The sequence below is a fragment of the Heptranchias perlo genome, chromosome 15 (genome assembly GCF_035084215.1).
Source record: "Heptranchias perlo isolate sHepPer1 chromosome 15, sHepPer1.hap1, whole genome shotgun sequence".
NCBI classification, from domain to species: domain Eukaryota; kingdom Metazoa; phylum Chordata; class Chondrichthyes; order Hexanchiformes; family Hexanchidae; genus Heptranchias; species Heptranchias perlo.
Window position 1 is genome coordinate 28,400,004 of NC_090339.1, and position 23,551 is coordinate 28,423,554.

A 23,551-nucleotide genomic window follows, 5' to 3' on the forward strand; every position below is an offset into this window, starting at 1 on the left:
ATGGAGTGTTTCCCACAGCACGGGAAACTCGTTGAGGCAGAATGAAAATCCTTTACCTGCCTCAATCACATAAAATGAAGTACTTTAACAAGTTTAAATATCTTAATGACCGGTTTAAATATTAGCCCGCTGGTTTTAATTGCCGGTGGGACTTCCGGATTCGTGAAGTGTGTGCGCGCACACAGATGCGTCTGTGTGAAACGGGGAAGTCGGCGGGTGGGAGCCGGCTTCCTTACCCGCTCGGGATTTTCTAGATTTTCAATGGCCCCCCCGCCCCCGGACTTCCAATTGAAAATTGAGCCCTATATCTCCTTTTAACAAATTATTTTAAGTGACATTAGGACCAGATTATCTAGCCTCCTTGTGCAAACACTGCACATTTGTCTGTATTTGTGTCTATTGCAAAAGTAAACAAACAAGAGGTGAATCTCCGCTGGGGTTCTACCGTTCGTCTGCTGCAAATTTGGTGGACGCGCTGTGGAAGCTCTGTAAACGCTGTTCACACCGTTTTTCCAGAGTTTCCGTGGCTCTTCTGCCGAATTCACAGTGGATGAGTGGGAGAAGCCCAGCAGAGATTTACCACCAGATTGTTTTAATTTTTTTCCTCCAAATTATTGTTTCACCCTGGAGAAACCTGACCCTCAAAACATTGTGAGGTAATTACAAAATGGCACAGTTGGCTTTTTATTTTTTTCAATTCAGACTCAAAACATTACACAGGAGACAAATACTTTACTGCAATGAATCTACTCTGGTTTCTATGACCGAATGACTGTCATTTAACTACACAAGACTTATATTTACAAGACTGGGAGACCAGGGAGCAGCTACAGGTGAGCTGACTACTAGAGAATAGTGTGTTGGCAAGCGGATTGGTGTCTTGGTCACTTGCAAAATTCCAACCATTGCCATAAGACTTGACATTAAAGCCGGCCTGATGGCCCAGCTGATAAAAGCACTCAGCAATGTAAAACTGAGCTACGCAGACCAAGCAGGTTGCAGATTCATTCACTAGTCTGAATGGTTACCTGATCTCAGTTAGAATGGAAGTAAGGCCACTACAACTGACCTCACTGCCCCTGCCCTGGGAACAGAAAAAACTAAAATCACACCAGATTCTCACTCCTGTTCTGTGACCCCCTGCTAGAAAGTGCAATTGGGAGTTGGGTGAGGACAGGATCAGGCTGAGCTGTGATGATTTCTATGGTAGAACAGGCTTCCAAAGCTTACAGTTTAGGATTACATATGAAGAATGGGCACTTAGGAAAGCGACAGACGAACGCATCTCAGCATGAATTAGTGCCTTCAGTAGAGGAGGAGGCGGCACAGGGATATGTGGAAAAAGACTTGACATTGAATTTAAAATCATAGTAACGATCCTTATATAGATTATACACTAACATTAATGAGCAATCGTACCTGGGAAATCACAGTGATGAATGCGTCGCTTCTCCAACTCAGGGTTGTTACGTCGGCTGTATTTTGCTGTCTGGATGCCAGCTTGACAAGGCTGCAAGGTGGTCTGAAGACTATGAATCTGTGGATGATGAACTATCTTTGATGCCACTGATGCAGCATATGATGGAGGTGGCGAGAGTGTATTGATAAGGTCAGGATGGTTTTCTGGGCTACCAGGTTGGGAGTTTGGTGGCGAGGGTGGCAGGTATGAGGTCTGCTGCTGATAAAACTGAGCTGGCACAACAAAGCCATTTGGTGTGGATACAACAGGCTGGAAGTGTTTCATTGCAGACTGGGTAGACAGGTTGGTTGCTCCAGCCATGCCTGTTGACATGGTAACATTGTTACGACTGTGAATGACCGTAGTGTTGCCAAGTGACTGGGTAGAGCGCAAAGGCATGTCGACAACTTCTGTATTGATTGGTATCTGGTACAGTTGGGACTGATGTGAACTGACAGGCATTTGTAGCTCAGGGGAAGGGGCTTCTTGCTTGATGAAGATATTATTCACAGGAACTGACTGTGGCACACTGAACACACTGGTGAATTCAGGCAAGGCATGCGTCGTGGTGGACGTGCAAGACTGGCTGAAGTTAGTGACCGGCTCTGTCTTGACTTGTGGGAGAGCTGGCTTTGCTGGTCTGTAAAGACCTGTTCTCAAGTGGGTGATATCAGGCAGGATCAGGTTGATATTTAAGCTGTATGGTGATATCTGCTCCTCAAAAAACTCATCTACCACTGAGGCACTCTCTCTTCGGTACTTCTTCTGGTCCAGAATTGTTGGAGCTGGTGTAATCAGTGGGGTCAGATACTTGTCCATTTCCGATCTTGCCTTTAAAAAAATGAATACACATATTTGTTTTGAGTACACTGTCAACTAATGAAGGATGCCAAATGTGCTAAGGTTTCTAATTCTATGATGCCATAGCAACAAACTGTTAAATATTTTTGTATTCGATTTTCAGTTGAATGTTTAACAGATATTAATGCTGATAAGCTTTAAAGATTTTAAAAGCTGGCTAGAAGAGCAAACCATTCCTTTGCTCTCTTTTGTCATAGTGCACCTAAGTTGTCTCCATGTGATAGATTAACCAGTACCCAGTCCCTATTTTAAATAAAGACTTTCTTAAGGCAGTTTAAAGCAGTGCTATCTATGCAACTGAGGTCTCATAGTAAGAGGAGCTAGTTTAAAGCAGTGCTATCTATGCAACTGAGGTCTCATAGTAAGAGGAGCAGAATGCATTATCCGACAGGTGCACTGGAGTAATAACACAACTGTGAGGCACTGTAGGTAAACTCCATAAAATAGGCGTTTTCCTAAAGATTCAAATGTCAATCATTAAGGTGGTATCTCCAATGCATTTACTTATTTCTTTTTGGTGATGATCCCTCTTCCAGATTTTTAAAAGACTTCCTCCCTTTCCCAGTCTAAAGAACTCTGTACCACGTACTATCCATCACTGAGAGCAAAACGACAACTTGCTCCCAGGCCTCCACCAATGCTGCTTTGAAACAGGCCACTGGAAGTTGGGTGAAACTGGCATTTTTGTCTGCTCAATACCATGACATAGAAATGCAGTAAGACAGCAATCAAGGACAAAAACTGCTAGCCCGTCACTCTGAAACACTGTGATCCATGCTGGTACATTGCCCATGAAGCTAACTTTCAGAACAATTATCACTTTATGTTGAGAAATGTCAGCACTTTCATTGTATTTATCTGTTTACCTCTCAATATAAGCATCTTTAGATAATTCTGCATTAAATTTAAATTTTTGATTTTTTTTAGTGACATTGACAGTCCAGGTAAGTAGTCCAATAGGCACTGTTGCTTTGGTTTGTTGCTATAATTCTTTGACATGACAAAACATGATATTATATTGCTTTCAGGGACATTTTAATCATAAAATTGGGAGTATTATTCAACTATATATATAAATATATATCTATTCAAAAATATGTAATCACACTTATTCATGCATTTAAGTACAGCAGCCAAAACCTGTTGTGGGGGTGTTTACTGACTGCAGGCTGTGTACTGCTTGACTGATTCAAGATTGTGGTTCCAGTAAGGAAAATATTAGATACTGTCCTAATCAGAACTACCTCATATTTCAAAAGCAATAGCTGTCAAGACAAGATCTCCTGTATTTGTTTTTAAGAGCTTCTGTACAATGGGAGTAATTCAAGGATTTCACTGTAATATTTTTTGGATCTCATTCAGTTTTTCCAGCCTTAACTAACAACCCCATGGAAGGGAGTTTAAGGTCATCCGGTGGTCGTACCAGGAGTCCACAACTGCTCTGCCATACCACGAATACCTCTGTAAATAATGAGCTCACTCTATTGAATAGTAGCAATTGAAAGCTGTATGTTTTCCAACAAACTCTGCCCATATCTCTTAACACTCATTAACACTCCTTAGGATTTTCTCCTTTCTTTTCCTGGGAAGGGAATAATTGCCCCTTTTTAAGTAATTTTCTCACAGGGGTTTGCATTCACACTCCAGCATGTCTGCACAATAAAATTGCCGAAGAAGATATCAAGAAGCACAAAGACCAGCAGCAGTCCTATTACTATTACATGGTTCAGCGCTGTTCATTTGAGTTCCGCAGCTTAATATTATTGGGTGAGGTATTTCAATTATTTTACAATTTCTATTATGTGCTATTCCCAGTACCCTGTTGAATAAAATGTTTGATGGTTGCTCTACCCTTATACTAGTATTATTCAGCCCTCCCCCTTACTGCCTGACCTTAGATGTCAATTGTGGCTCAATGACAGCACTAAAGTCAGAAGGTTGTGGGTTCAAGTCCCACTCCAGAGGCTTGAGCACAAAATCTAGGTTGACACACCAGTGCTGTACTGAGAGAGTGCTGCACTGTCTTTCAGATGAGAAGTTAAACCGAGGCCCTATCGGCCCTCTTGGGTGGATATAAAGGATGCCATGGTGCTATTTTGAAGAAACGCAGGGGAGTTCTCCCTGGTGTCCTGGCCAATATTTATCCCTCAACCACATCACTAAAACAGATTATCAGGTCACTGTCTCATTGCTGTCTGTGCCCAAATTAGCTGCGGTGTTTCCTACATTACAGCGGTGACTACACTTCAAAAGTACTTAATTGGCTGTCAAGTGCTTATGGGACATCCTGAGGTCATGAAAGGCACCATGTAAATACAAGTTCTTTCTTTTTAAAGTTTCTACATATAGACAATGACTGGCTGTTAAACATTGTTTTGCCAGAAGAATATTGGGACTGATTGTCAGAACATATACAGAATCAAGCTTTCACACTAATCTCCCTCCATTACTCTCCCTCCCACCAACTCTTTTTTTAAAAAATACTCCAGTAAATAGGTCAGTCACCTCTAAAATAAATATCTGGCAGTGATACCATCTTGGAAGAAGATTCATAAAGCATATGAGATTTGCTCCATTGGCTTATGATGTTATAGCCCTCTGTGATATTACTGCGGTATAATTCACTCCCAGGCTCACATTGTCTTCCAGCTTTTTTGTGCTAATTTTGTGCTTATCGAGGTCATTGTTTTTGTATCTTCACACTCCTCCCTCGGAAAGAATAGTGTGAAGTAGTGGAAGGATTCGCAGTCTGATTAACAGTCTGACAGGCCGTGACGTGAGCGCTCCATCCATGGTCGTAACCATCTTTTGTACCAGCCGATTGGGAGGTTGGGGGGCACTGTTTAAGCTGCATGTATGTGAACCAAACTCTACAGAAACATATTTCATATTCTGATGGCAGGGTAGGAAAGCTTTTTATTTCACTTTAATCTGCTACAAAAAAAAAATCAATATCTAATTTAGGTGCAGGAAAAATCCTTGGTCATTATTTTTTGTAAAATCGTAAACGCATTCTAAAAGAACATGCTAACAATTTCACCAGAAAAAATAACCAGAGCAAATTTTTCCCAGCCTCCAGTTAAATTTTGTAATAATTTTACACTGAATTAAAAACAATTGCTGGCTGTGTTTGAGTGGAGAGTTTAAAATCTATTCCACATCCAGGCTCAGATTAAAGTCTGTAAACTCTGTAAACAAGATTATGGCCCATTATTAAAATAAAAGAAACCCTTGAACCTATTCTAGACACAGCAGTTTGCTTATGTGGGCAAGAACATAGCCATCTGTTATAGAATGGAACATTTTCCTCTATGTGTTATAAATTGGATTATAACTCTTGTATTATAGACTGGATAAAAGCCCTCTGTGTATCGTACACTGGAGCATTATAGACCAATTTACAGCCCTCTGTCATGGACCAGATCACAGCCTTCTGCATTATAGTCTGCAGCATTACCCGCTACGTATTATAGACCAGATCTAACTGCCTAATATTTCCAAAATCTAAAATGGTGAGACATGAGAGGCCTGCATCAGTCAAATTAGATCTCAGGCAGACTAAGTGTTTGGGACACATCTAACAGGTTATTTCTGTATTATTTAGTAAAATTATGTTGCAGCAGATTCATTCACTCCATAGAGATCCTGAACATGGAAAAATAGAGAGGAAAAACTGCATTGTATACAACAAAAACCTGCTCTGGGAGCACTGAATGAGAACTGGCCTTCCACTCAACTGCTACAGGACTCCACTAGGTTAGCGCAGCATCATAAAATATATCACACATTTATTGGACTCAAACAATTCTCACAAGGTTCAAGTTGTTAAATGTGCGTCACAGTGAATTGCCCATTTGATGCCGGCAGATTTTCTGAGATGTTAGGGGGAAGGGGAAATCTGATCAAATCATTTATTTTTCTTTTACATTTAACTTACTCATGAAGGAAGCAATAAATGGGGGGTTTTATAAACTATCTGTAAGTACCAGTCTGTTGCAGTCCTCCCAGAGCAAGAATAATGAATGGGCAATTGTGTTTTGCTGCAGTCAACAATCACTGACTGTACTTAAGAACATGTCACAAAAAGCATTAAGTACATAATGACACAGCTTAACAACCAGACATCTGTTCATGAACATGGCTCCTGTTGGTATGTAATGGAAAATAACACAAGAACTGCAGAGATATGCACACAGTCAACAAGCCTTTATCACTATTGACATATACATTTCTCATCTCTAAGTACTTAAAAGGTTATTTCCTTTTTAGCAAAAATAAACTCCAAAAATCTGAGCACAGCTTGCATTATTTCATTCCGATACTGAGGTTATATCAATCATTATTTCTGAATGTTTTCTTTATTAAAATAGTCTAAAAATTAGAAGTTGTATTCTTTTGGCAACTGAGCTAACAGTATTTTTACAATACACAAATTAACACCACGGATTTGGTTCTGCCCCTCCTCAAATTTCATCACTTCTGATTCGACCCCATCTCTCCTCCTTGTATACCATTTGGTCCATGTGACGGACACTATATAAATTGTTGTTGGACCACAAGGTCACAGCCTGTGGGATTTTACGTTATACAAAGGTAATGAATGTCAATTTGTTAAATCTAGTCATCTTTTTTGCATTGTAAGCATTTTTCAATTAATCTAATTAGAATTTATGTAAAATAAAAAGCTTGAACTTACATGACTTGGAGATGTAGTTGTTTGTAGCAATTGCAGTAAATGTGATTTCAGTAAACCTGACGATTTAATGGTATCTTCTCCTAAAAATATGTTGGCCTTGACCGAAAAGAAAGTGAAGAATACTTAAATATCTTAAGTTTTTTTTTATAACAACATTACAACAACATTTACTTTTGTTTTTGTCTGAGGGTTTTATCATCCAATGAAAGTCACATGCTCAGGAGTTTTGCTCCTGCAGTCCAATCATAGATCTCTCAGGGCCACATGCAAGAAACAGGCTGTTCCTAATCCAAAACCAATCCTCTCTGGCTGTCCACATTTATCATGACCTCTTTACGCTATTTATAAAATCCCAAATTATTTACATGACAATTAATATGCAGTAGAACACTTCTGCAACTTTTTAAAATTACTTTCTCTCTAATTTTCATTCTTTGTAAATGATCCCTTGTCTTTGACCTACCTGGCCTAGTCAACTCTGCTAGTAACCATGCAGGTGCTTGGCTTACTCTCAGGTTGCCACCAATTGTCCCTGTACCTGACTTCCGGAGGCAATAGAGACTGCTTAGTCGTGACTCTCACCTCCATGTACCCCACCCCGCACCCCTCCTCCCACAGGAAGATTCCACAGCCTTCACTTGGAAGATTGGGAACTCAGCAAAGCAGGACTTAAGCCTATGTTTATCCTTCACTCCATGTCTCTGAGTGTTAGTGCTCTAACCCTTGCTGTTCTGTAGCTGTAACATTAATTCATTTCACTGGTAAATGGGATATTTCAAATTTCTAAAAGTTTTTATTTAGTAACATATCCTGTTTTGCCTTAGGTCCTTTCTCTGCACAACACACTTTCCAATCAAAGACAGACCACAATACTGTTTGGAAGGCCCCACACAGACTGCTCTGTTACCAGCCTCTAGCAGATATAGAAGAGTGACTAGACAAGACCAGCCTCCACCTTTCCCTCCTTCTGTATGGTGAAGGGAAGCCTCTGACCTGTACTCAGTGGCTTCCCATGAAGGTCAGAATTTTGATCTTACCATGTTGGGAATGGTTTTCAGAAAGATGGATATTTGAATTTCCCTCACCCCTTGTTCTTTATTTATTGTAGATATCATGCAGGCCATTTCAAATATAGCAGAATGGAATAAGTTATAGGAATATTGGTGTGAAGATATTCATGGGACACTGCACTCTGTTTAGTGCTAGATCTCACAACAGAAGTGTGAATGACGAAGACCCATTTGGTCCATTTCAGCTCATCCTTCTAGAAGACCTTGACTACCTACTTCTTATTACAGATTTAACGACTGCTTGACCAGGCAGCTAGGACCTTCATGTGCACCTAGATTATGCATGCAAGTCCTGTCGTGAAGTTTGAAGCCACAGCCTTCTAACCTAGACATGACAGTGCTACTGACTGAGCTATGGTGACACACTATGGAAGATTATCCAATGGAGTTATGCCTTTTCCCGAAGTAGGTATTCTGCTGTCTCTCCATGGGCAGCAGCACTTCTGGGATTTTCTGTCAGAAGTGACAGAGAACAATAAATATGTCTGCTTTATTGAAGTTGGCCATATTCATCTGACATGCTCATGAAGGGAAAATGCCAAATAATGTATTTCCTGTCATTAACACCGTGGCAACACTGGATAGTTGAAATGTTTTAATGTTCCTATTGGATCGCGTTGCTGTGGCACGTGGAGTGTAATTGATTACAGTTCCTCTGCCCAGGAAAATTTAAACATTTTTATTAAAAATGTATTTAAATGCCCTGGGAAAAATCAAAGACAGTCCACTGCTACAGGTGCCTGAGGCCTGCATCATTGATGTTCCTCCCTCTCCCTCCCAAAGTGCAGGTGGGAATCCCACTGGGAGCATGCTAAAATTATTCAAATAAGGCTGACTGCTCTAACTCCATGTCAGGTTTCTGCTGAAGCATAAAATCTCAGCTACTAACACTAATCTGTACAGTATCAAAAATAATAATCACATAGTAAAGCCACATCTGACTGTGGAATCTTGTGTAAATGTAGGAACAAAGGCAACTTTCCCAATATAGAACAATAACAACTTGTATTCATATAGCGCCTTTAACGTAGTAAAACATCCCAAGGTGCTTCACAGGAGAATTATCAAATAAAATTTGACACTGAGCCATATAAGGAGATATTAGCACAGGTGACCAAAAGCTTGGTCAAAGGGGTTCTGAATTCTTCTGAACCTGCTTCACTACAAATGCACTGCTAAATAAGTCCCAGAGAACTGGAAACTAAGATCTCATACCAGGTTTAGTAGAATGTTGAGGCACAAATTTATAAGATAGGAAAGTATCTCCCCTATGAATGTGAATGGGATGAGTTCATTAATTTTGCATTAGGTGATGGAAGAGAGGCACTAGGTGGAAGTGAGGTGCTTCCTCCGAGGAGAATCAAAGAACGATAACTTGTGATGCTCTCATACATCTTCAGGTGTATGCTTTAACAATGTCTTTGGGGACATACCCCTTTGGCCCATATCCCTTAATACCTTTGGTTGCCAAAAAGCTATCTATCTCAGATTTAAATTTAGCAATTGGACTTGGCAAAGAGTGAAAATCTTGTATATATCACATTATACATGAAGGACAGGTATAAGCTGGCTGGATCTCTCCAACCCTAACCCTCAATCCTCTGAGCCTGAGTGTTTGGTCTAACAAGTCTACACAATACTGAATTCAAAGTTAGAAGCTTTGAATTCAGTATTGTGTAGACTTGGGGACAAGATGGCCCCCAACTCACCCTCTTAGTCAGGCATTGTGGACTGAAGCAAACCTTCCAACTCAACCACTTGTTTCAGAACAACATTTCTTAGTACACATATACTTATCTCGTTATTTAGTTTATTGGTATATTTTGTATCAAACAAAATAAGTGATGGGTTGTAACAGCCCAAAGCTACTGGAAGCCTAAAGAAGCCTCTAAATTCCCTGCAAATTTAACAATAACTCATCCATTTGGCTTTAAGTGGAGTTTCTACCCTCGTAAAATTTTTATCAGGTTGGTAAAAGAAAATAATTTAGACAAATGGAGGGACCGTTGGCAATTTGAGTATAGCGAACATGGTGGTGTCCAGCACCTGGACAAGTGGCATAGGAATTACAAGGCATAGGGCAGTGAGAAGGCCCTGCAGTAACCCAAAGGCCCTAACTGCTGTACTGTTCTTAAATCTTGTAAAAAAAAACTTTAAACAATGGATATTTGAATAAAAACTATACAAGATATTGTCATAGTTATTTAATAATTCAATGTTTCCACTTTTTCTTCCTGTTTACTTGTGTCAATCTTTTTATTGAAGCTTTTTGGGGCTTTACTGTGATACACGGTGGTTACAAATGAGACAACTGATACAAAACATTTTGCTATACTCCCGGCAATGTCTATAGGGTATATTAAAGAATTCAACACTAATACTGTACTAAATATCACCTCACTATAGGATAATTTGACAAACATCAACATTAGGGAAACACATCATTTCCTTTCTATTAAAGTATATAACCAAGTATTAGCACAGGGTGGGAAGAAGTTTTAAAAAACATATATCGCAAAAAATTGATAAATTATTTAGAACCAATGCTCATCAATAATTCTCCAATATAAAAATAGAAAATAGAGGAATATACAATACTGCCATGTGCAACAGATAATGTAGGCTGCTCCACTAGACCACTATCTTCTTTCTAATCATGATGTGGAGATGCCGGTGATGGACTGGGGTTGACAATTGTAAACAATTTTACAACACCAAGTTATAGTCCAGCAATTTTATTTTAAATTCACAAGCTTTCGGAGGCTTCCTCCTTCTAATCAGTTATGAAGCTCTCCTTAGGCTCTACTTTCATATGTGTGAGTTTTCGAAACTCGTGACTGATAAGAATAGCTGATTATCTTGATCAGTGGGCAGTGGTGATCAGTTTCAAGCAATTGCTAGTACTTAGATTCGACTTTGTAAAGAACTCATCTCCTTATGACTGTAAATAGTCGCTGTTGGTGGCAATGTTCCCAGGAACTCTCATGCACTTAAAGTGCAAACTCATGTGGTCAGATTACCTTGCTATCATTGTAAGGATTGGGCAGTGTGTTTGTTACACCAACGTAGGATAAGACACTTCTAGGTTGAAATAAATCCACCGTCTGTTTAGAGATTTCTGTTTGGCAGATTTTATTAAAGAAACAGTATCTGGTTTTTAGATGACCTATATAGATTTCACTACAAAAGAGAAATCAAGTCTACACAATACTGAATTCAAAGCTTCTAACATGAGTTGGACCAAACACTCAGGCTCAGAGGATTGAGGGTTAGGGTTGGAGAGATCCAGCCAGCTTATACCTGTCCTTCATGTATAATGTGATATATACAAGATTTTCACTCTTTGCCAAGTCCAAAACTTGACATGGGATGGGTTGGGGGACGTGTGACACGATTGTTCCTTCAATTCTGTTGTTGCTTTGCTAATAATGAAAATTAATTGAAATTCTTAACTATTTTCTCTACATCATGAGAAACCAAAATGGAAAATATTATTTATATGTTAAGGATCAAACAAAGTATATATTTCTGAAATTTCCACACAGCCCATTGAAAACACTGGACTATCAAGACCAAAACTGGACAGGTGGCAACCTGAGATGTATGTGGAAGGTGGAGGGGAACATAGGAACGTAGGAACAAGAGTAGGCCATTCAGCCCCTCGTGCCTGCTCCACCATTTGATAAGATCATGGCTGATCTGTGATCTAACTCCATATACCTGCCTTTGGCCCATATCCCTTAATACCTTTGGTTGCCAAAAAGCTATCTATCTCAGATTTAAATTTAGCAATTGAGCTAGTATCAATTGCCGTTAGTGGAAGAGAGTTCCAAACTTCTACAACCCTTTGTGTGTAGAAATGTTTTCTAATCTCGCTCCTGAAAGGTCTGGCTCTAATTTTTAGACTGTGCCCCCTACTCCTAAAATGCCCAACCAGCGAAATAGTTTCTCTCTATCCACCCTAAATATCTTATAAACTTCGATCAGATCACCCCTTAACCTTCAAATCTCCAGAGAATACAACTCCAATTTGTGTAATCTCTCCTCGTAACTTAACCCTTGAAGTCCGGGTATCATTCTAGTAAACCTACGCTGCACTCCCTCCAAGGCCAATATGTCCTTCCGAAGGTGCGGTGCCCAGAACTGCTCACAGTACTCCAGGTGCGGTCTAACCAGGGTTTTGTATAGCTGCAGCATAACTTCTGCCCCCTTGTACTCCAGTCCTCTAGATATAAAGGCCAGCATTCCATTAGCCTTATTGATTATTTTCTGCACCTGTTCATGACACTTCAATGATCTATGTACCTGAACCCCTAAGTCCCTTTGGACATCCACTGTTTTTAACAGGAGGAGGAGTGTATTTGTCCAGGTCCTACATGTCTCATAGGCCTTAATTTGGTTACCCATATTTTGATTCTGCTTCCGCTCCTTAACAGAGAAGGAAATAACTGCTCTCCCCTCCTCCCCTACATTTTTCCAACTGACAAAACAGTGTCAATTATTAGAAATCTACCACTAACTGCTGTGGCACAATTATGTCAGTTCACTGTTATTTGACTTAAGGTCATTTAATAAAAAGCTTGTATTGCAATGTCTTTATTTTGATTTAAAACGGCAACAATTCAACCTCCTGTTAAATTGTTTTTCTGTTAATCATTTCAACAGAAATGGCATCTGGAACAGGGAGAACTTAATTGGGACCAGTGATTATTTTCTAGTGTCTGTCCCAAATGCAGCTGTGCCTTTCCAACTGATTTCCATCTGATATAATACAGTAACTCTAGTGCTGCCACTATCTTCATTTACCATTCCCCATAAATGTTAACAAATAATAATTCCAAGTCAGACTATGCTCTTTCTATCTTTCAATGGTCTCTGAAATTGATCAGTAGTTTGGCAAAAATGTTCACGTTTACAATCCTTTTAAGAAAATACATTCCTATGAGGAATTGAACAGTGCAGGACAGGAAGATCCCAGGAACAGTCCCCTGTTTCTGCTGAATTAGCTGATCTCAGCCAAGGTGGTAGTAAGGGCATGAGAATTAGCCTCGGTGATCCTGGGCTAGGGAGGATCACCTTCAGCCTATTGATGCTACAAAGTGTATGACTGGTGAGGTTAGGATCAGGCTTGGTTATAAGAACATAAGAACATAAGAAATTGGAGCAGGAGTAGGCCAATCGGCCCCTCGAGCCTGCTCCGCCATTCAATAAGATCATGGCTGATCTGATCCCAACCACAAATCTAAAGAACACAAGAAGTCGGAGCAGGACCCGGCCACATAGCCCCTGGGCCCTCTCCGCCACCCACAGGGCATTGACCGATCCGAACTCAGCTTCATGTCCAATTTCCTGCCCGCTCCCCATAACCCCTAATTCCCTTTACTTCTAGGAAACTGTCTATTTCTGTTTTAAATTTATCTAATGATGTAGCTTCCACAGCTTCCTGGGGCAGCAAATTCCACAGACCTACCACCCTCTGAGTGAAGAGGTTTCTCCTCATCTCAGTTTTGAAAGAGCAGCCCCTTATTCTAAGATTATGCCCCCTAGTTCTAGTTTCACCCATCTTTGGGAACATCCTTACTGCATCCACCCGATCAAGACCCTTCACAATCTTATATGTTTCAATAAGATCGCCTCTCATTCTTCTGAACTCCAATGAGTAGAGTCCCAATCTACTCAACCTCTCCTCATATGTCCGCCCCCTCATCCCCGGGATTAACCGAGTGAACCTTCTTTGTACTGCCTCGAGAGCAAGTATGTCTTTTCTTAAGTATGGAGACCAAAACTGTATGCAGTATTCCAGGTGCGGTCTCACCAATACCTTATATAACTGCAGCAATACCTCCTTGTTTTTATATTCTATCCCCCTAGCAATAAAAGCCAACATTCCGTTGGCTTTCTTGATCACCTGCTGCACCTGCATACCAACTTTTTGATTTTCTTGCACTAGGACCCCCAGATCCCTTTGTACTGCAGTACTTTCCAGTCTCTCGCCATTAAGAAAATAACTTGCTCTCTGATTTTTCCTGCCAAAGTGCATAACCTCACATTTTCCAATATTATATTGCATCTGCCAAATCTCCGCCCACTCACCCAGCCTGTCTATATCCCCCATAGTGCAGCAGCTTGCCAACACAAGAATGATCACTTGGATGAGGTACTAAAGATGGGCTGGTAGTAACACCATACCCCAGCATAAGTCAGTGCCAGAAATGGAGAAAGTTGGAGGGACAAGAAAAAGACAATACATTTTTAAGAGTTACTGATCAGATTACAGGACATATCCGGCCTGAAAATCTTGTGACATTTTCTTTCCAACCCTTGACGTTTACTACCAACAGTCCATCTTTATCACTTTCTCTCCTGTAAATTCTAACCACTTGTGCAAAGGGTAAGCTCAACAAAAATTATGACTGCTAGAATTCAAGAAATGAATGCAAAAAGGAAACCTATACTAAAGTAAATGTAAGTAACTTAACTGAAAGCTTGGTGTGTATATAATGTCTTAGACATTAATCTTAAATATATATATTATTGTTATATTACAACTCTCATCTGTGTTACAAGATTGAGTAAGGATTCTTACTCGGAGACCTAAAAGAATTAAGATAAGTAAGAAACCCTGAGTACCATTTAAAGTGACTTCAAATAATTCACAACTAAATGTAATCATGATTCGATAAGAAGGCTTTGAAGAACAGTCTCTCCTTCAGATAGGGGGAGGAGTCACCAAGACACATTCACCTCTAATCATAGTTAAGCTGCACTGTATATAAAATGGATGCTAAATCTGTAGAACCTTGCTGTAACTGGCAACAATGAGCTAATAAGGAGATGTATGAGTTAATAAGAAGCAACTCACTGACTGAGTTGCTTCACAAGGAAAAAAAGAAGCTACTATCGGGTAGTTTCATGGGTTGAGTCATGTGTTTGGTTGTTGGGGTGACTTTGTGCTAATACAGGTTGTTCACAGTTCATGTATGTTGGGTCTCACTTGAGCTCTTGCAACAAGTCTTTACTGTGGGTAGAATTACAAAATGCCTTTGTGAAGGTGCATAGAAAAGATGGTGGCTATTTTATTTCACTTGTTTTAATTACTTTTATTATGTACTCAGGATTTAGTGTAAACTTGGAACATGCTACAGAAAAGGTTGAGCAGATTTCATTTCACAGTATCATAGTAAGGTACAGCACAGGAGGAGGCCACTCGGCCCTTCATACCTGTGCCGGCTCTTTGAAAGTGCTATCCAATTTGTCCCATTCCGCTGCTCTTTCACCATAGCCCTATAAATTTTTTCCCTTCAAGTATTTATCAAATTCCCTTTTGAAAATTACTATTGAATCTGCTTACACCACCCTTTCAGGCAGTGCATTCCAGATCATTAGAACTTGCTACGTAAAAAAAAAATGCATCCTCGTGTCGCAAGCAAAATACTGCAGATGCTGGAAATCTGGAAAAAAAACAGAAAATGCTGGAAAGAAAGGTCTTCGACCTGAAACGTTAATTTTGTTTCTTTTTCTACAGATGCTGCCTCACTTGGTGAGCTTTTCCAGCACTCTTTTTATTTCCTCATGTCCCATCTGGTTCTTTTGCCGATCACCTTAAATCTGTGTCCTCTGGTTACCAGTCCTTCTGCCATTGGAAACAGTTTCTTCTTATTTACTTTATTAAAACTGTTCATGATCTTGAACACCGCTATCAAATCCCCTTAACCTTCTCTGTTCTAAAGGAGAATAACTCCAGCCTCTCCAGTCTCTCCATATAACTGAAATCCCTCATCCCTGGTACCATTCTTGTAAATCTCTTCTGCACCCTAAGGCCTTGACATTTTTCCTAAAATATGGTGCCCAGAATCGAACACAACACTCAAGCTGAGGCCCAATGAGTGTTTTATAAAGGCTTAGCATAACTTCCTTGCTTTTATACTCTATGCTTCTATTAATACAGCCCAGGATCCCATATGCTTTTTTTAACAGCCTTCTCAACTTGTCTTGCCACTTTCAAAGATTTGTGTACACACACCCCAGGTCTCTCTGTTCCTGCACTCCATTTAAAAGTGTTCCATTTAATTTATATTGTCTCCCCTTGTTCTTCCTACCAAAATGTATCACTTCACACTTCTGTGCTAAATTTCATCTGCCATGTGTCTGGCCATTTCTCCAATCTGTCTATGTCCTCCTGAAGTCTATTACTATCCTTAACATTGTTTACCTCATTTCTGAGTTTCGTGTCATCTGCAAACTTTGAAATTGTACCCTGTATACCCAAGTCCAGGTTATTAATATATATCAAAAAAAGCAGTGGTCCTAATACTGACCCCTGGGAAATGCCACTGTATACTTCCCTCCAGTCCAAACAACAACCGTTCACCACTACTCTCTGCTTTCTGTCCCTTAGCCAATTTTGTATCCATACTGCCACAGTCCCTTTAATCCCATGGGCTTTAATTTTGCTAACAAGTCCATTATGCGGTACTTTATCAAATGCCTTTTTAAAGTCCTTATACACAACATCAAATACACTACCCTCATCAACCCTTTCCGTTACTTCATCAAAGAACTCAATCAAGTTAGTCAAACATGATTTTCCTTTAACAAATCCGTGCTGACTTTCATTTCTTAGCCCATACTTTTCCAAGTGTCAATTAATTTTGTCCCGGATTATTGCCTCTAAAAGTTTCCCCACCACCGACGTTAAGCTGACTGGTCTGTAATTGCTGAGTTTATCCCTCTCTCCTTTTTTGAACTGGGGTGTAACATTTGCAATCCTCCAATCCTCTGGCACTGTCCCCATATCTAAGGAGGATTGGAAGATTTTGGCCAGAGCCTCTGCAATTTCCACCCTACTGACCTCAGTGATCTAGGATGCATCCCATCTGGACCGGGTGACTTTTCTACTTTGAATACAGCCAATCTTTAAAGTATCTAATTATCCTATCCAATATCGCTGCTACCTCCTCCTTTACTGCTACATTGGCAACATCCTCTTCTCTAGTGATGGTCCTCATTACTTTTAACTCTTTAAAAGCAGCAATGTTCATTTAAGACAATAACTGTGTTTGTAGATTTGGTAATAGCATTCCTAAAGAATATAGTAAACAATTTTACAACACCAAGTTATAGTCCAGCAATTTTATTTTAAATTCACAAGCTTTCGGAGACTTCCTCCTTCCTCAGGTAAGGAGGAAGTCTCCGAAAGCTTGTGAATTTAAAATAAAATTGCTGGACTATAACTGGGTGTTGTAAAATTGTTTACAATTGTCAACCCCCGTCCATCACCGGCATCTCCACATCTAAAGAATATAGCCTAGGTTCAAAAGGCACTTACAATCATAGGAAGACAGGTATAGGCACAATTAGAAAAGATAGTCCCAAAGTCAAATCAATATTCAGTCAAACTAATTTCTTTTTTCCAGAAGAAATGATTTATAATACTTGGATAATAAGAACTAATCAATTTGTAGGGCTAGAATTGGTTGCTAACAATAAAATATGAATATTGCAATTTACTATAAAAATTACAATCTTGCTAAGAAACAGTAGTACCCAATGAAATATGTTGCAACTACAAAGAAACCAGACAATCTCCAGAGATTAAGTCAGGTAACTGGATAAGAATGATGCTGCCTATTTCAAATATAGAAAGTTTATAATTGTATATGGAATAATTGTATATTGAGACTTCCAGTTAGCTCCAGCACAGAAATACCATAACAGACTAGTCCATTAAATAATCATTTGTAATATGCAAGAGCTTATTTATTGATTAAGGCTAGTTTCAGGGTAAAAAAATATTTAGCAGCAACGATGACTGAAGCCAGAAATAACAAGAATAATTGAATTAAGGAATGTCAGGCAGTTACAAGAAAGCCCAGTTATTGTAAATGAATAATTTACAGGCAAATTGGGACAAAACATCGGCTGTTCTCTCTTAAAACACATCTTTTATGTGCAGGTTACATGTATTGGATATTAACACAGGTTCAAAAAAGTGAACCCAAAGTTTTGTTTCATCTATATTTTATATTTGAATATCTTACTACTGATCAGCACTTTGCTTAAAAAATGTCAAATGTTATCTCTTGAAATCCTGGCTGTATTAATATTTGCTGGACATTAACAGGAACAGAAAAAAAAGCCCAATAAATGTCTAGCAGAGAAAGACTTGCCTGAAATATTATTGCAGCCTGTATAGCGAGCCCGGGGTTGGGGGAGGAAGGCGTAAGCACAGCACTTTACATTCAAAACCTATGAACAATTTTTAACTGGAGAAATAATGGTTTTCCCCGATGACTTACAATGATAACAGTCTACATGAATTCAGTCACTTAAAATAAGTATTTCACTTAAAAGCATAAAATAATGCAGAAAGTGCAAAAATTATATTTTCTACAGTTGTATCCCAATCCCTCCAAAAAAAAACTTCAATTAAGATGAAGAAAAATTTTAAAACAAAAATGATTTAATATGTGTCAAATATTCTACTTATTCATATTAAAACAAGTTTAAAAATATATATTTTGATTTACAATATTCACACTTTTTTAAAAAACTGTTGTGAATAATAAATTGCAGTTGATTACTGAACTGTACATTGAGGCAAAAAAGATGTAAATGGTGCTTAGTTCTGACCTCTTAATGCAGCTTGGTTTTGAGAGCGCATTACCATATGAGATTGAAAATAGGAGGTATTACTAGAAATACAGGTACTGAAACTGCAAACTTGTAAATGTTCAATCAAAAAGATATAAAAAGAGTTGTTTTCATTAAAAACATAACCTTTCCCATTCCAAAGGCCTGAAGTCCAGTGTTTACAGTGCTGAACAAAATATATTTCAAAGAATGTTCTAGACAAAGTGTAAAATTTAGTCCATACCTCAACGTCTAAGGATATTCTAATCTATCAGCACATGTAGTAACTGCTCCATCATGTGTTGATAATAAAGAATAACTTTACTTCTGGATTGTCCCTATTAAAATCCATAACAATCCATTTTTGCAGTATGTTCCATCCTGGGATTCTTTTTCTAGCTGTGTTTCCATTGAATATTCAGTTTAAAAATTTATTGTTGACAATGCATTACCACATAATTTATAAAGAAGGCAAGATCTTGCAACGTCAAGGTTCTTAACTAGATTTTAGCAAAGAATTACATTATTCATTTTGATTTCAAATCATAGCAATGGCATTTATATGCCTTGAATATTTCAATGCAAATAAGCAAAGACTTTTGTTGGTGACATGTACAATTATCTTTTATTGTATGTGTGCAATTCATTGGAATTTAATACATTTGGTATTTCAGCAGGTTAAATCTAACCCCCAAAAGCATTAACCTCATTTTAAAAATGTTATTAAATTATTTATAAATAGATTTATAAATAAATAAATATTTGTTTCTGTCAGGCGATATCTTCAAATTTTGAGACAAGCGGAGATTTATTTATAAAAGTTACTTTTTCTACTTTTTAAAACCATAGCCACATTAGAATGATAGAATCATAGCATCGTTACAGCACAGAAGGAGGCCATTTGGCCCACTGAGCCCATGCCAGCTCTTTGTAAGAGCAATCGAATTAGTCCCATTCCCCCGCTCTTTCCCCGTAGCCCTGCAAATTTCTTCCCTTCAAGTATTTATCCAATTCCTTTTTGAAAGCCATGATTGAATCTGCTTCCACTACCCTTTCAGGCAATGCACTCCAGATCCTAACTACTTGCTATGTAAAAAGGTTTTTCCTCACGTCGCCTTTGGTTCTTTTGCCAATCACCTCAAATCTGTGTGCTCTGGTTCTCGACTCTTCCGCCAATGGGAACAGTTTCTCTTTATTTACTTTATCGAAACCCGTTCACAATTTTGAACACTTCTATCAAATCTCCTTTCAACCTTCTCTGCTCTAAGGAGAACAACCCCAGCTTCTCCAGTCTATCCATGTAACTGAAGTCCCTCATTGCTGGAACCATTCTAGTAAATCTTTTCTGCACCATCTCTAAGGTCTTCTCATCCTTCCTAAAGTGCGGTGCCCAGAATTGGACACAAAACTCCAGTTGTGGCTGAACCAGTGTTTTATAAAGGTTGAACATAACTTCCTTGCTTTTGTACTCTATGCCTCTATTTATAAAGCCCAGGATCCTGTATGCTTTTTTAAATGCTTTCTCAACTTGTCCTGCCACCTTCAAAGATTTGTTCACATATACCCCAGGTCTCTCTGTTCCTGCACCCCTTTGGAATAATACATTTAGTTTATATTGCCTCTCCTCATTCTTCTTGCCAAAATGTATCACTTTGCACTTCCCTGCATTAAATTTCATCTGCTATGTGTCTGCCCATTCCACCAACCTGTCTATGTCCTCTTGAAGTCTATCACTATCCTCCTCACTGTTTACTATACTTCCTAGTTTGGTGCTATCTGCAAATTTTGAAATTGTGCCCTGTACACCCAAGTCCAAGTCATTAATATATATTAGTACATTAACAGTAGATGAGCGCTACGCCTGGGCAGAAACAAGATAAAAGTTAAAGAACACACCCTTAAGAGCTCCACTCCAATCTATCATTCAGCTTCCTACCTAATATAAAGTTGAATTCAAACAAACTTCAGATATTTTGAAAATCTTCAAGGAGACTGCTATATTACCTTTAATTTACACCAGTGTTTATGTACAGAATGCATGTATATATATCACACATTTAACATACACACAGGTGCAAATGCGCACAGATTAATGTAAAAAAATAAAAAATGTTTTATATAAAAATATATTATAAGTTGTAACATGCTCCTTATATTGATTTAAGGGAATCAATTCTTTTTCAAAACAAGATTGTTTCGGGAAAGCTATTTGCAAATTATTTGCTAAACATGTAAACACACACAACATGGGACCTCTTCAATTTACTTTCCATAGCTCTCATCTTGACAGGACATTATTAACTTTGCACAACCCTTCCATTTCTATACAAATGCATCAAAGGTTAAAGTGGAATCCTCCTGAATATTCTTTGTACCCTAATGATACAATGACACAAAACAAACATTTATCATAAACCTTAGTGAATGTGGCAGGAGGCAATGCAAGTGCTAAAACTGTTCCTGCTAAACAAGGCCATAAACGACACATGACTTTGGGTCTTGTTTTAACATTTGTTTAAGAATGCTTTAAATCCACATTCTATCATTAAAAATTCAATAAAAGGACAAAACCAAATGGAAGATTGAAAGACTGGTTCCTGGTCATGATCATGGATCTGATCACTACCAATGCTTGTTCCTGAAACTATAAACTACAACAACTGGTTCTATGGCTTCTATTGTGGCTGCTGTGCAATTTGAGTCAGAGGGCTCTTTGTTGTTTTATTTTTTATCCCAGTCAGACACAGTAACTGTCTCTGTGCCCAGCACACCTACAATTTAAAACTTAAAAGGAATGTAACATTGTAGCAAGGACTCATAGATCAGAACCTGTGAAGGCAGGAGCTAACACTGAAAACTGAATATGTAACGTCAACTTCGATTTTTTTTAATATAACAACCTTCGTGAATTAATTTTAACAAATTTATAATTGACTACAAGTTGATTATAGAACTAGCCACCGAAAGTTCCCGATTCAATTTACCACACTAGCCAGGAACAGTGGACATTACACATTATTTGGCACTTCCTTCTCTGCTTGTCTCAAAACCTGAAGATATTGTCCGACAAAAACAAATATCTATGTATTATTCTGTGCACCAAGGTGGAAGAGAGGAGGATAAGGATCACATTTTAATTAAAATTAAAATGGCTTTCATAGTCTCAAACCTCCCCGATCCTACGCTAATTACATGAAATGCTCAACGGACTTCAACAGTTGACACAAACTTTTGAAGTCATTAATGCTTCCCACCTGAATGCCTGCAGCACAGAGATAAGGAGTCTAGACACAGAGTCAGGGACTTAAACTTTCTGTACGGGTACATTCCTCAAAACTCCGTTCTTTGTTTTGTTTCTCTTTTAATTGAACAAAATTCACTTCATGTTTGGCTACTTCCTACTTTTTTAGGCAGGACTTCCTGAAACGTTTCTAACGGACTTGTACATGTGCTATTTCGGGTTGATGCATTTCAACTTTAAACAATGATAAATTATTAAAATATATTGTCTATTGATAATTCACATGAGAATAAGCAAACTCCTTCAATAATCTGTTTATAAATGTCTCCCTGACCTACTTTCAATTACTTTGACAGTATACGATCTAAGTATCAAATCTCATTCAACATAAAAGGGAGAAAACTCAATAGTTCCTACTGAATTTCAACGAATGAAAACTTCCATTAGATTTGCAACAATAACATGGTAGGGAAACAGACAGTCACAGAAATTTGCGAAGGAAACGAATTTGAAAAAAAATTGCACTAATCTCAAACCATTTAGCACAGCCCTTCGATTTATTTTTTAAAAATTAAATACACATTGGTTTTACTTTACACTTAGAGCCCCGGACACTGTCACATTCTGAATGTTCGGGGTCGATCCCACCAGAGAAAGCCCGCCTTCCGATTTGGTCAGATTTTTAAACATGTGCCCTGTAGATTAAAAGGCCCCACAACCTGCACCGATTTTATTTCATTTTAGGATGAATTAGCCGGTCGGATTCTCATCCTGCCCGTCACACGCGAGCACCGTCCTCAACTCCCCTTTAACTTTCCGAAACATCCTGACTCAGCACCTGACGAAAAGTGCACCAACTTTTCACAGAGAAAAACCTTTTTTTTTGGTCTGTGGCGCGGTCAAGTTCTTACCACAGACGTGACTTGAACTATACTTTTTTTTTAGGGGGGGGGTGAAAAAATAATAAAACACGAGGAGGTCGGATTATTTTGCTCTTACCTGAGCCAAGTCGTGCTGATTCTCCAGCATCCTCACAGACGGTTTGATGTCTTCAAACACCGACTGCTCCTCTGAAGCGCCGTCAGCCATGGTCACTGGTTTGAGTTGAGTAAAAACAGCGTTTTCGTCAGTGTTGGGGACACTGATCGCCAGCCCGCTGCTCGACATCACTTTCTTTACTGATCTCCTGCACCCTTACTTTTAAAAAAAAAATTTCTGTATAATAATGAAAAGAATGAATAAAAGACAAATCAAATCAAATGAAATCCAAAATTTCCCACAGGAATCCCACACTGCGCGGTGCTCGCCTGACTCTGATCTGATCTCATGTGTCACTCACCTGAACTATACCTGCACACAGTTCTTGTGATTGACAACACGTCGGCCAATAGCGGCCCGGACTGGGTTGTCAATCAAACGGACTGGCGGAAAGGGAGGAGGGGTTAGGTCAGGGGGGGGCGGGACCCGAACTGGTTTGGCGGAGTAACCCGGTGATTTGCTTCGACGCAACACCCCCGCATTGAGCAATTCCGACGATTGCGAAATGCAGAGTTTTATTTTTAAGAAAAAGTTTTAATTTTTTAATGCAAATA

At 38.9% G+C, this 23,551-nt stretch overlaps 1 protein-coding gene across 2 annotated transcripts in view; it reads right to left on the bottom strand.

The window, feature by feature from the left end:
• The window catches only part of klf5l (Kruppel like factor 5 like), a 60,403-nt gene extending 37,141 nt beyond the window's left edge, over positions 1-23,262 (bottom strand). The window contains exons 1-3 of one of the 2 annotated variants that reach the window (XM_067996983.1): positions 22,959-23,262; positions 7,017-7,112; positions 1,420-2,290 (exon numbers count right to left, since the gene is read on the bottom strand). In XM_067996983.1, coding sequence (XP_067853084.1) covers positions 1,420-2,290; positions 7,017-7,112; positions 22,959-23,126 — 1,135 coding nt within the window. In that variant the 5' untranslated portion in view covers positions 23,127-23,262. The remainder of the gene's footprint in view (positions 1-1,419; positions 2,291-7,016; positions 7,113-22,958) is intronic. The other variant, XM_067996984.1, reaches the window with a different exon arrangement.
• Positions 23,263-23,551: the final 289 nt, after the last annotated feature.